This window comes from Tachyglossus aculeatus, chromosome 1 (genome assembly GCF_015852505.1).
Source record: "Tachyglossus aculeatus isolate mTacAcu1 chromosome 1, mTacAcu1.pri, whole genome shotgun sequence".
In the NCBI taxonomy this organism is placed as follows: domain Eukaryota; kingdom Metazoa; phylum Chordata; class Mammalia; order Monotremata; family Tachyglossidae; genus Tachyglossus; species Tachyglossus aculeatus.
Window position 1 is genome coordinate 98,071,560 of NC_052066.1, and position 16,172 is coordinate 98,087,731.

Consider the following 16,172-nt stretch of genomic DNA (forward strand, 5'->3'; position numbering starts at 1 on the left):
ATTAACAAGGGAGCTATTAAGTGATGTTTATATGAGTGGGTGAACAGCTGTTCAAACATCCTCTATTCCATCCTCAGGACACACACACACACACACACACACTCTTTCTTTTTCTCTCTCTCTCTCTTGATTCCAAACTCATAAAAAAATGTGGAGTCCCATGGTCTGTAATTATCATAGAAACATTTCCCAACAGCCTCTGCTCCCCGTAGTACATGACAATCAATTAGAAGATGTTTTTTATAAATGTTGCTTCTGGCTCAAAGTCTTTTTGGGGGCTTTTATGAGACTTTTCCCTTTTTCAAAAGTAAATTCATTCAATCGTATTTATTGAGCGCTTACTGTGTGCAGAGCACTGTACTAAGCAAATGCCAACTCACAGTTCCTTCTACACACGCATGCTCCTTGAGGGCAGGGATCAGGTCTCCTAACCGCCGTTGTACTGTTCTAACCTCTCCTGAGCTCTGTACACAGTAGACACTCAATACATATGGATGCCTGCTAATAGAGCTGGAGAAGGCACAGGGATGGGGATTCTTATCTGAAAAGACATTGAGCTGACGGGGGACAGGACTGAAGTCTACATAATCACAGCTAGCATGGAATTGTCATTCTCCAATTCCCTTGCAATCAAATAATCAATCAATCATATTTATTGAACGCTTACAGTGTGCAGAGCATGGTACTTCCTCCTTGGAAGAGTACAGTGCATCAGAGTTGGTAGACACATTCTCTGTGTACAAGGAGTTTACAGTCTGGAGGGGATGGAGCATTCACTGAAGCTAGAAGGTGGCAGATAGAAACAGACAAAATATGCAGGGGTTAGGAGCGGGTATGGAATTCTGCATCAGAGCTAGCTTGGCAGTTGAAAATGTCAGTCGTTTCAGGAAAGGATTGGATAGATTCCCGGTTGAGCAATCTATAGTTGATTAATAATAATAATAATAATAATAATGGCATGTGTTAAGCGCTTACTATGTGCAAAGCACTGTTCTAAGCACTGGGGGGGATACAGTGTGATCAAGTTGTCCCACGTGGGGCTCACAGTCTTAATCCCCATTTTTACAGATGAGGTAACTGAGGCTCAGAGAAGTCAAGTGACTTGCCCAAGGTCACACAGCAGACTTGTGATGTAGCTGGGATTCGAACCCATGACCTCTGACTCCAAAGCCTGTGCTCTTTCCACTGAGCCACACTGCCCTCCTGATTAGAGAAGCAGCGTTGTCTAGTGGACAGAGCACAGGCCTGGGAATCAGAAGGTCATGGGTTCTAATCCCAGCTCCACCACTTGTCTGCTGTGTGATCCCGGGCAAGTCACTTCACTTCTCTGGGGCTCAGTTACCTCATCTGGAAAATGGAGATTGAGACTGTGAGCCCCACATGGGACAGGGACTGTGTCCAACCTGATTTATTGGTATCCACCCCAGTAGTTAGTCCAGTGCCTGGCACATAGTAAGTGCTTAACAAATACCTTAGTTATTATTATTATTATTGTTATTCTTAGAGGGAAAGTGAGGGATGTAGAGTTAGATGGTCCATTCTTCACTTCATGAATGGGTGCCCAGGAGAGCACTATCACTTGGCTCCTCTAGAGCCTTGCTACCACTGTTGGAAACAAAGTCATAGGCTAGTAATGGATTTGTACATTGCTTGTGGAGAAGCAGCATGGCTCAGTGGAAAGAGCCCGGGCTTTGGAGTCAGAGGTTATGGGTTCAAATCCCAGCTCCGCCAGTTGTCAGCTGTGTGACTTTGGGCAAGTCACTTAACTTCTCTGAGCCTCAGTTACCTCATCTGTAAAATGGGGAATTAAGACTGTGAGCCCCCTGTGGGACAACCTGATCACCTTGTAACCTCCCCAGCGCTTAGAACAGTGCTTTGCAATAGTAAGTGCTTAATAAATGCCATCATTATTATTATTATGATTAATTTTGGCATTGACTGCTTACTATGTGTCAAGCACTGTAGTGCATACAAGATGATCAGATTGGGCACAGTCCCTTTCCCACCCAGGGCTCACATTTTACCTAGGAGGGAGAACAGGAATTGAACCTCCGTTACGAATGAGGAAACTGAAGGCCAGAGAAGTTAAGTGACTCATCCATGATCACCCAGCGGGTATGTGGCAGAGAGGGAATTAGAAACCAGGACCTCTGATTCCCAGGCTGGTGGTCTTTCTACTAGGCCACACTGCTTCTCTGCATCTTTCCAATCCCTTTTCCTAGACCCTCCTGTCCCACTGCAGGCAGACAGAAATGAATTCCCTTCTCCACTGAAGATCCCTGACCTGATAAGGGTCTGGGCTTTACCCACCGGCCCTCTGTGGTCACCAAGGAAAGGCAGGGAAGAGCAGTGGTCATTGTCACCTCATTGTCATCTCACCTCCTCCAGGAGGCCTTCCCAGACTGAGCCCCTTCCTTCCTCTCCCCCTCGTCCCTCTCTCCATCCCCCCATCTTACCTCCTTCCCTTCCCCACAGCACCTGTATATATGTATATATGTTTGTACATATTTATTACTCTATTTATTTATTTATTTTATTTGTACATATCTATTCTATTTATTTTATTTTGTTAGTATGTTTGGTTTGTTCTCTGTCTCCCCCTTTTAGACTGTGAGCCCACTGTTGGGTAGGGACTGTCTCTATATGTTGCCAATTTGTACTTCCCAAGCGCTTAGTACAGTGCTCTGCACATAGTAAACGCTCAATAAATACGATTGATGATAATGATGATGTCACTTATACCATTTCCTGAGGGCCCACAGGGGGCAAACACCTCTGCTAACTACAGCCCAATACATGTTTTGTCTTGTTGTCTGTCTCCCCCTTCTAGACTGTGAGCCCGTTGTTGGGTAGGGACCGTCTCTATATGTTTCCGACTTGTACTTCCCAAGTGCTTAGTACAGTGCTCTGCACACAGTAAGCACTTTCAGGATATTGGTTGCCTGGCTGCTAAATAATAATAATAATAATAATAATAATGGCATTTGTTTAGCACTTACTATGTGCAAAGCACTGTTCTAAGTGCTGGGGAGGATACAAGGTGATCAGGTTGTCCCACGTGGAGCTCACAGTCTTAATCCCCATTTTACAGATGAGGTAACTGAGGCCCAGAGAAGTGAAGTGACTTGCCCAAAATCACACAGCTGACAAGTGGCGGAGCCGGGATTTGAACCCATGACCTCTGACTCCAAAGCCCGGGCTCTTTCCACTGAGCCATGCTGCTTCAAAGCACTGTTCTAAGTGCTGGGAAGGCTACAAGGTGATCAGGTTGTCCCACAGGGGGCTCACAGTCTTAATTCCCATTTTACAGATGAGGTAACTGAGGCCCAGAGAAGTGAAGTGACTTGCCCAAAGTCACACAGCTGACAACTGGTGGAGCCGGAATTCGAACCCATGACCTCTGACTCTAAAGCCTGTGCTGTTTCCACTGAGCCACGCTGCTTAATAATGATAATTATAGTATTTGTTAAGTGCTTGCTATGTGTCAAGCACTGTTCTAAGCACTGGGGTCCCTCTCTCATATGGGGCTCACAGTCTAGGTAGGAGGGAGTGTGATTTAATCCTCATTTTTACAGATAAGTAAACGGAGGCCCAGATAAATTAAGTGACTCATCCCAAGTCACACAACAGACAAGTGGCAGTGTCAGAATTAGAATCCAGGTCCTCTGACTGCTATTTTTTCACTAGGCCACTCTACTTCTGTAGCGGCAGCAGCACCAGTCCACAGTTTCCTGTATTAATGTCTGTCTTCCCAGTTAGACTCTAAGGTCGTTGTGAGCAGGAAATGTGCCTACCGCTTTGTTGTATTATAATATCCTAAGCATTTAGAACAGTGCTCTGTAAACAGTATGCGCTCAAAAAATCCCACTGATGATGATGCTCCCTAAGCAAACTTCTTTAGGAATGCCCTGTTCACTCGGGTGAGGAAAAGAAAAGAGAACCCTAAAAGCTGCATGCTTCTTCCATGCCAAACTGGGCTCACCAGGAGTCTGTGTCTGGGGAGCAGGGTACTTGTGGAATGACAAGCAAAAGCAGAAAAACAACATAAACTAAGAAAATTACGGTGTGACAGAACAACGGGCCACTACATGATAAGGAAAATAGTCATCAGCCTATAAGAACAGTTCTAATAACCCATGAACTGGCCAGGTACGGAGTTGGTATTGCGGCATTAAGACAGATTAAGAGAGACTTGGGAAGCAATGTTGCCTACTGGAAAGAACATGGATCTGGGTGTTAGAGGACCTGGGTTCTAATCCCGGCTCTGCAGCTTATCTGCTGGGTGACTTGGGCAAGTCACCTAACTTCTCTGTGCCTCAGTTACCTCATCTGTAAAGTGGGGATTACATCCTCCTCCTTCCAATTCAAACTGCGAGCCCTATGTGGGACAGACTGTAAACTCATTATGGGGAGGGACTGTGTCTGCTAATTCTGTTGTATTGTACTCTCCCAAGTGCTTAATAGAGCGTTCAATAAATACCATTGATTGATTGATTGATTAGGTTGTGTCCAATCTGATTACCTTGTAGCTACCCAAGCTCTCGGTACAATGCTTCACTAAACAAATACAACTATTAGTATCATTGTTATTACAAAGCAGCCTCCAAGACAACTAAAGCTCCAGCTCCCAGAGAACAAAGCTCCTTGTGGTCAGGGAATGTGTCTGTTTATTGTTATACTGTACTCACCCAAGCGCTTAATACAGTGCTCTGCACACAGTAAGTGCTCAGTAAATACGATTGAAGCAATGAATGAATAACGGCATCCACGCGGAGCTCTAAAGCAGAATTGCAACAGCCCTGTCTGATGGAACAGGAAACTCAAACCATGATCTCCAATATAAACACAGAATGGGACTGTCTCCCTGATGGTGTCTAGCAGGTGGCCTTCGGGTCATTGGATATGACCAGGCAACTTTACCAAGACTGGTCCAATGTAAATAACTCAGAGGTAGAAAGCCCAGCGGCAGCGAAACAATGAATGCACAACAGCCCCTTGCGGCCCTTTCTTGATTCCAAACAAAATCCTGCATTGGGACATGTGAATCAGGTGGAGGAACGTGCATGACAACTGGTGAGAGGCTAAAGTAGGAAAAGACCCAAGACTATTCCAACTGCCGCCAAATGAAGACATTTAGTCATCAGGAGTATTTATTGAGGGATTACCATGTATATGTCTTGGGTAAGTCACTTAACTTCTCTGTGCCTCAGGTCATCAATTCTTCTTCCTACTTAGATTGTGAGCCCCATGCAGGGCAGGGACTGTATCCAACCTAATTCTCTGGTATTTTACCTCAGTGCTTAGAATGGTGTTTGACACAGTAAGCGCTTAACAAATACCACAAAAAAAGAACTGCCTTTATAATGATGGCATTTATTAAGTGCTTACTATGTGAAAGCACTGCCATGGCCTAGTTTGTGCAATCAGAAATATTTATTGAATGATTACTATGTGCAGAGAACTGTATATATGTCTGTACAGATTACTCTATTTTACTTGTACCTATTTACTATTCTATTTATTTTGTTAATGATGTGCATCTACCTTTATTTCTGTTTATTCTGTTGATTTGACACCTGTCCACATGTTTTGTTTTGTTGTCTGTCTCCCCCTTTTAGACTGTGAGCCCATTGTTGGGTAGGGACCATCTCTATATGTTGCCAACTTGTACTTCCCAAGCACTTAGTACAGTGCTCTGCACACAGTAAGCGCTCAATAAATACGATTGAATGAATGAATGAATGAACTGTACTAAGTGCTTGGGAGAGTACAATACAATAGAATCTAGACTGCACCTCATCATGGGCAGGACACATGTCTGCCAGTTCTGTTGTACCGCACTCTCCCAAGTGCTTAGTAAAGTGCTCTGCACATAGTAAACGATCAAAAATACCATCGATCGATTGACTGCTTAATTGAATCTCTGAAGAGAGAAAGGGACTTCTAGGCTCAACGTAGCAAGGAGGGAATCCTGAATCGATGATCACAGACAAGGAGGGTATCCTGAATCGATGGCAGTTACATATCAATGATTTCCTCAACACACCACCTGCTACTGAAGAGGAGGCCTTTCCAAGCATTGAAAACCTTCTGAAAGTAATCCCCAGGGGAGGATGCAGAGTCAGGATGGGGTGAGGGGTGCCCAATCAGGTTAAAAACATTTTCAGTTTCAAGAAGGAACTGCCGCACGTCCAGGTTATGAACGACCTGTTTGCCTGCGGTCTGCCCCGCTACGTCTCAGAGCATCATCAGCTGCTCAATTTGAGGGTTGCGACTGGGTCCCCGGGGAGCTAATCGTCTTTAAGGGCATGAGAGAGCAGATGAATTATTTAGATCTTCAGTAATAAAAGCTCCCTGCAAAATGACTTCCTTAGTCTCACTAAAGCGAGAGTTCGAATTGATAAACAGGAAGTGATAACTCAGCAACTTATTCGCCAAGGGGCTGATTATGAACTATTCCACTAATATCGGCAGGCTTGAAAACAGACGGAAGTGGTATATCTAGCTGACAACTTGATGGGCAGGCAGACTGAGGAAGCCCTTCTTATCACTTCCTCGGAACTCAGCAGCCTTGAACACTCCACTAACTCTTTGCAGAATTTGAGCAACTGCTTTTCTGCACATTTAACAACGCTAACTATAAATGTTCCCCATTCCTAGTGCTAAAGGGAACCGGCCCGAAACTGAATAAAAGCCACCGCCCAACTCATCCAGCCCAGGAAAGGTGGAAAATATTTGATGAGGGACCCTCTGAAGGACAGCAGAATTCCATCTGCCTACTCACAAGCAGAGACCACTGAAAGAAATTTCCCCTTCAAGTGCAGAGAAGCACTAGAGGAACAGTGTAGCCCAGTGGAAAGAGCACAGGCCTGTGAGTCAGAGGATCTGGGTTCTAATCCCGGCTCTGCCACTTGTCAGCTGTGTGACCTTGGGCAAGTCACTTCACTTCTCTGTACCCCAGTTCTCTCATTCTGTAAAATGGGGATTAAGACTCTGAGTCCCATGTGGGACATTGGCTGGGTCCAACCTGATTAGCTTGAATCTCCGCTAGTGCTTAGTACAGAGACTGGCACATAGTAAGCATTTAACAAATACATTTAAAAAAGTGCACTTTAACTGCGAGACCAGACATTGTCTGTTTTAGGAACCTGCTCACTGATCATCATCATCATCAATCGTATTTATTGAGCGCTTACTATGTGCAGAGCACTGTACTAAGCGCTTGGGAAGTACAAATTGGCAACATATAGAGACAGTCCCTACCCAACAGTGGGCTCACAGTCTAAAAGGGGGAGACAGAGAACAAGACCAAACATACTAACAAAATAAAATAAATAGGATAGGTATGTACAAGTAAAATAAATAAATAGAGTAATAAATATGTACAAGCATATATACATATATACAGGTGCTGTGGGGAAGGGAAGGAGGTAAGATGGGGGGGATGGAGAGGGGGACGAGGGGGAGAGGAAGGAAGGGGCTCAGTCTGGGAAGGCCTCCTGGAGGAGGTGAGCTCTCAGCAGGGCCTTGAAGGGAGGAAGAGAGCTAGCTTGGCGGATGGGCAGAGGGAGGGCATTCCAGGCCCGGGGGATGACGTGGGCCGGGGGTCGATGGTGGGACAGGAGAGAACGAGGTACGGTGAGGAGATTAGCGGCGGAGGAACGGTGGGTGCGGGCTGGGCTGGACAAGGAGAGAAGGGAGGTGAGGTAGGAGGGGGCGAGGTGATGGACAGCCTTGAAGCCCACTGATGGCATAGGTTCTTTTCTAGAGGTCTCCAGGGTTTCGCCTGGAAATAGAGACCCTCCTCTTCCCCCGACCATGTGCTATTGGAAGCCCTGAGTTCCAGGAGAGTCTCTGCTGGGGATACTTACTGGGCTCTCTGAGGGCCAGACACAGTCTGTTTAATAAATCAGTGGTATTTATCGAGCACTTATTGCGTGCAAAGCACCATACCAGGTGCTTGGGAGAGTACAACAGAATGGAATTGGTAGACAGAATCACTGCACAAGGAGCTTACAGTCAAGAGAACAAGCACCCAATCTGCCTTGGGGCCCCAATGAGCTCACAGCGTCCCTGACGCCCACAAATACAACCCAGCCTCTCCAGTCTCTCAGAATGGCCGGGGAAGCCTTTAGTCTGGTATGGGGTCTAGTGGAATGTACACAGGCCCAGGATAATAATAAATAAATAAAATAATAAATAAAATGTATTAATTTTTAATTAATTAATTAATTAATGAAATTTATTTTATTTTGTTAGTATGTTTGGTTTTGTTCTCTGTCTCCCCCTTTTAGACTGTGAGCCCACTGTTGGGTAGGGACTGTCTCTATATGTTGCCAACTTGTACTTCCCAAGCGCTTAGTACAGTGCTCTGCACACAGTAAGCGCTCAATAAATACGATTGATGATGATGATGATTCAGTGGACCTGGATTCTAATCCCAGCCCTGTCATTTGCCTTCTGTGTGACCCTGGGCACTTAACTACTCTGTGCCCCAGTTTCCTCAGTTGTAAAGTGAGGATTTAATTCCTGTTCTCCTAATATGTAGGATTGTGAACCCAGACTGGGCAAGGTCTGTATCTGACTTGAATACCTCTTATCTGCCCCAGTGCTTGGTACAGGGTTTGACACAGAGAAAGCTCTTAACAAATATCCCAATTATTATTATTATCGGTGACCAAAGACACTATATCACAGAGGTCTTCGAGTTGCCCCTCTTCAACCCGTTACCATCTGCGAGGGTGTCAACACGTTCCGATCAACCCCCTTTCCCTGTCCCCGACTCTAAGTCTTGAGAGTGGTTAGACCAGCCATGTAGCAGGCCCAGAGAAGGAATTCTAGACCTCGGTCAGTTTGGGCTAGAAGTGGGCACTGGGTCAGACAGAGGTCCAGACCCAGGGAACCTCCACCCACCCTGAGGAGAAGGGCCATAAGATGGAGAAGGGGAAGAAGCAATTTCTGAAGGAAAACAGAGGGAAGGGATCAGTATTCTCTAGTCTAAAAAGACATCGCCTAAGGGGGCAAGTGTGAAGTTAACAAAACTATGAGGGGTGTGGGTGGGGCAAATGTGGAATTGTTGTTCCCCAGATCCTATCATTATTATTATTACATTTGTTAAGTGCTTACCTTGTGCCAAGTACTGTTCCAAGTGCTGGGGTAGAAACAAATCCCATATCACCATCATCATCATCAATCGTATTTATCGAGCGTTTACTGTGTGCAGAGCACTGTACTAAGTGCTTGGGAAGTACAAGTTGGCAACATATAGAGAGTGAGGGGCACCCACTGGCGCTTGAGGGTGGCAGTTTCAAAGCAAAAGAAAATACGGAAATGTGCCATGCCCTAGCAGCAGGGGGAACCTGGAATCCATTCTCACAGGAAGCTATGCAGTTAGAAATATCAGGGGTTCCAGACGGTTTGAGTCGGTCAGTCATTTATTTAGCGCTTGCTTCATGCAGAACACTGTACTAAGCACTTAGGAAAGTACAATCTAACAATATGATAGACACATTCTCTACCAGGGGAAGCAGCGGGGCTCAGTGGAAAGAGCCCAGGCTTTGGAGTCAGAGGTCGTGGGTTCAAATCCCAGCTCTGCCTCTTGTCAGCTGGGTGACTTTGGGCAAGCCACTTCACTTCTATGTGCCTCAGTCCCCTCATCTGTCAAATGGGGATGAAGAATGTGAGCCCCACGTGGGACAACCTGATGACCTTGTATCTACCCCAGCACTTAGAGCAGTGCTTGGCACATAGTAAGTGCTTAACAAATACCAACATTATTATTATTATTATTACCATGGGTGAATGGCCCACAACCGGTTTCTGGTATGCCCACCAGAAACCTATTTTAGCTCAACTAATGAGCCAACCACTAACTCAGAATTCCTGACTTTGCCTTCCATCCTCCCAATAAGAGAAAAATATTGGGGATACACCCAATATTTGAACAGTGAAAACTCAAAGATTCTTTCATCATCCAACAAGGGGGCTTGGTAAACATACAGATGGACTGACCACCAGGTTACATGCTCCAAACTCCGGTGCGGGAATCCTTTATGTAGGTGATGGCACTATAGAGGTGCATGCACACAGGAAGACAATCAGTCCATCAGTGGTATTTGTTCAGCATTTGCTATGCGCAGAGCACTGTACTAAGGACTTGGGAAAGGACAACTGAATTAGGGGATACTTCCCCACCCATAATTAGCCTAACAATCCAGAAGGACACTTATGAACTACTTTGCAGATGCAGCCCTGCATTTGGTCTAACGATAGGTCTGAAGAAAATGGGAGTCATGTACCAGCCCAAACCTAGGAAACAAATGCACAAACAAATCTTAAAGCTGCCACAGAATTCAGCTACCTAGGCAGTGTCCAGTCCAGTGATAGACGGGGAGATAAAAAGGCAGAAAACAGAACAAAAAGGCCAATGTGGCTTTTTGGCAGATTGTAAGACAATATGGTGACAAAATCCAAATGAAGCTGGAAGTCTATAAGGTTGTTGTGGTGTCCAAACTTCTTTGTGGCTGTGATATTTGGATCTACTGCAGAAGAGAATTTCAGCTTCTGGAGTGGCTGAATCAGTGACATCTATTATACTATTAGGTTGTACTTTCCCCAACCAAACTCAATATTAAAATGGAAAGGAAAGATTAGTAACAACAAGGTGCAGTTAGCTTGCCAGCGTTAAAGCGGCTCCCAGCAACACCGCTCTGCTGGATAAGACATTGTGAAGAAATTGACAGCAGGATACTCAAAAAGATGCCCACTAAAAGAGGGCACCCAGGATTCAGAAGGGGAGACTAAATCTTCATTTATTGTTCATATTGTTCGTGTGAAAAGACACTGCTTATGGTGAAGTCACCTTATGAGCGTATGCGCGTGTGTGTGTGTGTGTGTGTGTGTGTGTGTGTGTGTGTGTGTCTGAAAAAAACAATGCAAGAGCTACAGGCCTGGCCACATTGGGAATGCAGAAATGTGGTGCCTTGTCTTTTGGTGCTTAATGTTTGCAGTACCTGGGACTGTCTTCTCTTTTGATAGAATAAAATACATTAGAATTAGAGTGACCTAATGAAGTGACAGAGCTCTAACACTGCACAAAAGCAGAGGGGAAGCAGCAGATAGATCGGCCTGGAGACAGGGATTGCTCTTGGCCATGAAGGAGAATTAATTGTAGTATTTGTTAAGCGGTAGCTAGGTGCCAAGAATTGTATTAGAGGCTGGGGTAGATGCAAGATAATCTGGTCAGACACAGTCCTTGTCCCACATGGGGCTCACAGATTAAGGAGGAGAGAGTACAGGGATGAAATCCACATTTTACAAATGAGAAAACTGAGGAATAGAGAGGTTAAAGTGATTTGCCCAAGGTCACACACCAGGCAAGGACCCAGGTATGTATCTCTACACATGTACATATCCATAATTTATTATTATCAGTAATAATAACGGTATTTGTTATGCACTTGCTACATGCCAAGCACTGTTCTAACAACTGGGGTAGATACAGGGTAATTAGGTTGTCCCATGTCGTGCTCACACTTTTAATCCCCATTTTACAGATGCAGTAACTGAGGCCCAGAGAAATGAAGTGGCTTGTCCAAGGTCACACAGCAAACAAGTGGCGGAGCCGGGATTAGAACCCACATCCTCTGATTCCCAAGACCATGCTCTTTACCTTAAGCCACGCTGCTTCTCTACATTTAAATGCCTGTCTTTCCTTCTAGGCTATAAGCTCTTTGTGGGCAGGGAATGTGTCTGTTTGTTCTCATATTGTACTCTCCCAGGTGGGTAGTACAGTGCTCTGAACACAGTAAGTGCTCAGTAAATATGATAAACTTGACTGACTAACAGGTCCTTCTCTCCTTCTACAGCCCAGCCCGCACCCTCCGCTCCTCTGCCGCTAATCTCCTCACCGTTAGGCCTCGTTCTCGCCTGTCCCGCCATCGACCCCCGGCCCACGTCATTCCCTGGGCCTGGAATGCCCTCCCTCTGCCCATCCGCCAAGCTAGCTCTCTTCCTCCCTTCAAGGCCCTACTGAGAGCTCACCTCCTCCCGGAGGCCTTCCCAGACTGAGCCCCTTCCTTCCCCTCCCCCTCATCCCCCTCTCCATCCCCCTCATCTTACCTCCTTCCCTTCCCCTTCTTCCTCCTTCCCTTCTAGACTGTGAGCCCGCTGTTGGGTAGGGACTGTCTCTATGTGTTGCTGACTTGTACTTCCCAAGCGCTTAGTACAGTGCTCTGCACATAGTAAGTGCTCAATAAATACGATTGATTGATTGATTGATTCCCCACAGCACCTGTATATATGTTTGTACATATCTATTACTCTGTTTATTTATTTTACTTGTCCATATCTATTCTATTTATTTTATTAGTATGTTTGGTTTTGTTCTCTGTCTCCCCCTTCTAGCCTGTGAGCCCACTGTTGGGTGGGGACTGTCTCTGTATGTTGCCAACTTGTACTTCCCAAGCGCTTCGTACAGTGCTCTGCACACAGTAAGCGCTCAATAAATACGATTGACTGATTGATTGATTTCCGGGCCTGCTGCTTCTACAAGATTGGCATATCAAGGGGCGGGTTCAAATCCAGGGAGAGGCCCAAGTTGAAGCGCGTCCAATCCTTATCTTTATGGTCACTCACACACCTGGATAAGGTCTCACCACCATCCACGCTGTCTCCTGAGATGAAGGACGGATGTACAAATCGAGACCCTCCCCTCCCATTCCCTTCCCCTACCCCCCCCCCCCGCCCAACCGGAGCCCCCCGCTACCTTTTCCAACATGGCATTGCCCTGGTGGGCGTTGACGTTGTGCCGGCTGACTTCCCGCTTGAACTGGTATTCGTACACCTGGTCGGTGACGTTCAGCAGCAGGGTGGACGGGCCAAAGCCCAGCTTGGGGCAGTCGAAGACGGTGCCGCTGTCGATGTCGGTGGGCGCGGTGGCGTAGCGGAGGATCAGCCCCATGACTAGGCCTGAGGGGGGAGGATGCACAGGAGAAGGACGGAGGATCACTATGGATCATAATAATAATAATAATAATGGCATTTATTAAGCACTTACTATGTGCCAAGCACTGTTTTAGCACTGGGAGGGATACAAGGTGATCAGGTTGTCCCACGGGGGGCTCACAGTCAATCCCCATTTTACAGATGAGGGAACTGGGGCACAGAAAAGTAACTTGCCCAAAGTCACACAGCCGACAGTTGGCAGAGCCAGGATTTGAACCCATGACCACAGACTCCAAAGCCCAGGCTCTTTTCCACTGAGCCACGCTGCTTCTCACGGACTGGCTGAGCCTCATTCCTCAACTTATCAACTTCCTGGAATGTAGGAACACAGTCAATCCTTTCCTGGCCACGCAACTCTTCATTCCCCACCTATTTCTCTCATTATTGTCACAATGATAATAATAATAATAATGATAGCATTGATTAAGCGCTTACTATGTCAAAGCACTGCTTTAAGTGCTGAGGAGGTACAAGGTGATCAGGTTGTCCCATGGGGGGCTCACAATCTTAATCCCCATTTTACAGATGAGATAACTGAGGCACAGAGAAGTTAAGTGACTTGCCCAAAGTCACACAGCTGGCAATTGGTGGAGCTGGGATTTGAACCCATGACCTCTGACTCCAAAGCCCGTGCTCTTTCCACTGAGCCACGCTGCTTCTCATCATCAGCATCATCAATGGTATTTATTGCGCTCTTACTGTGTGCAGAGCACAGTACTAAGCACTTCGGAGAGTACAGTACAATAGAGCCGCAGAAGTGTTCCCTGTCCACAGTGAGCATGTGGTCTGGAGTGGGGAGATGGACATTAATATAAATAAATAATTTATAATTTATTAATTCAATTGTATTGACTGAGCGCTTACTGTGTGAAGAGCACTGTAATAAGCACTTAATTTATAGTCTATATAAATATCCACTGCCCCCCCACAAAACCCATCCAATCCCACATCCCTTCATGGAACCTTCCTGCCCCAGTCCTCCTCAGAGACACCTGGGCACACCACCACATTCAAACTTTGATATTTGCTGAAAATTTAAGAGAATTTGTTCATATTTAGCTGGAATCAAACACTCAGGGATGTTTATTGAGTGCTTACTGTGTGCAGAGCACTGTACTAAGCTCTCAGGAGAGTACAGTATAACGAGTTGGTGGGTCCATTTCCTGCTAGAAGGTTGACTATTGGGGGAAGACAGTGAACCACCATTAACAGCGGCAGTTGCAGCATTTACTCCATATTTACTGAGTGCAGAGCATTGTCTTAGGGGCCTGCTGTGTACGGAGGAGAGAGAAATGATAATTGTCATAATTGCGGTGCTAGTTAAGCGCTTACTATCATCATCATCATTAATCGTATTTATTGAGCGCTTACTGTGTGCAGAGCACTGTACTAAGCGCTTGGGAAGTACAAGTTGGCAACATATAGAGACAGTCCCTACCCAACAGTGGGCTCACAGTCTAAAAATTACTATGTGCCAGACACTGTTCTAAGCTCTGGGGTAGATAGAACCTAATCAGTTTGGACACAGTCCATGTCCCACATGGGGCTTGCAGTCTTAATCCCCATTTTACACACAAGGTAACTGAGGCACAGAGAAGTTCAATGATTATGGTATTTGTTAAGAGCTTACCAGGCACTATACTAAGTGCTGAGGTGGATACAAGTAAATCAGGTTGGACACAGTCCCTGACCCTTTACTTCACTCTGTTGCCCAGATTATCTTTCCACAGGAACACTGTGGGCATGTCATCCCCCTTCTCAAAAACCTCTAGTGGTTGCCTATCAACCTTCGCATGAAGGAAAAACTCCTCACTCTTGGCTTCAAAGCTGTCCATCACCTCGCCCCCTCCTTCCTCACCTGCCTTCTCTCCTTCTCCAGCCCAGCCCGCACCCTCCGCTCCTCTGCAACTAACCTCCTCACTGTGCCTCGTTCTCGCCTGTCCCCCCGTCGACCCCTGGCCCATGTCCTCCCCCTGGCCTGGAATGTCCTCCCTCCTCACATCTGCCAAACTAGCTCTCTTCCCCCCATTCAAAGCCCTACTGAGAGCTCACTTCCTCCAGGAAGCCTTCCCAGACTGGGCTCTCCCTTTTCCTCTGCTCCTCCTCCTCTCCCCATCGCCCCTACTCCCTCCCTCTGCTCTACCCCCTTCCCCTCCCCACAACACTTGTGTATATTTATACATATTTATTATTCTATTTATTTTAGTAATAATGTATATATATCTATAATTCTATTTATCCATTTTTGATGCTCTTAATGCCTGTCTACTTGTTTTGTTTTGTTGTCTGTCTCCCCCTTCTAAACTGTGAGCCCGTTGTTGGGTAGGGATTGTCTCTATCTGTTGCCAAATTGTACTTTCCAAGCGCTTAGTACAGTGCTCTGCACACAGTAAGCGCTCAATATGATTGAATGAATGAATGAATGTGGGCCTCACAGTCTCAATCCCCATTTTACAGATGAGTTCACTGAGGCACAGAGAAGTGAAATAATAGCAAAAATAATGGCATTTGTTAAACACTTACTATGTGCTGGGCACTGTTCTAAGCACTGGGATAGATACAAGGTTCTCAGGTCGTCCCACGTGGGGCTCACAGTCGTAATCCCCATTTTACAGATGAGGTTACTGAGGCACAGAGAAGTTAAGTGACTTGTCCAAAGTCACACAGCTGACAAGTGGAGGAACTGGGATTAGAACCCACGACCTCTGACTCCCAAGTCTGGGGTTTTTCCACTAAGCCACACAAGATTTGCACAGGGCCACACAGCAGACAAGTGGCAGAGCAGGGACTAGAACCCATGACCTCCGGACCCCCAGGACCGTGCTGTAGCCACAGTGTTAAATGGCTCGCCCAAGGTCACACAGCAGACAAGTGGCGGAGATGGGACTAGAACCCAAGACCTTTAGACTCCCAGGCCCAAGGCTCTAACCATTAGGCCACGCTCCTCAGGATTGAGGAGGGAATGGCCTAGCTCAACCAACCCCTTTCTAGAGTGTTTCTACAGGGTGTGCCTGGATTTCTACCGTCTCTATATGCTGCCAAATTGTACTTCCCAAGCGCTTAGTACAGTGCTCTGCACACAGTAAGCGCTCAATAAATGCAATTGAATGAATGAATTTCTACTGGGCAATGGCCTGGACTTAAGCTCAGCACACATAGCCTCGCTT

General features: G+C 46.1%; 1 protein-coding gene across 1 annotated transcript in view; it reads right to left on the reverse strand.

Annotated features, from left to right (window-relative positions):
- The window catches only part of SLC9A9 (solute carrier family 9 member A9), a 462,001-nt gene that overhangs the window by 424,745 nt on the left and 21,084 nt on the right, over positions 1–16,172 (reverse strand). The window contains exon 2 of the mRNA XM_038751488.1: positions 12,767–12,969. Coding sequence (XP_038607416.1) covers positions 12,767–12,969 — 203 coding nt within the window. The remainder of the gene's footprint in view (positions 1–12,766; positions 12,970–16,172) is intronic.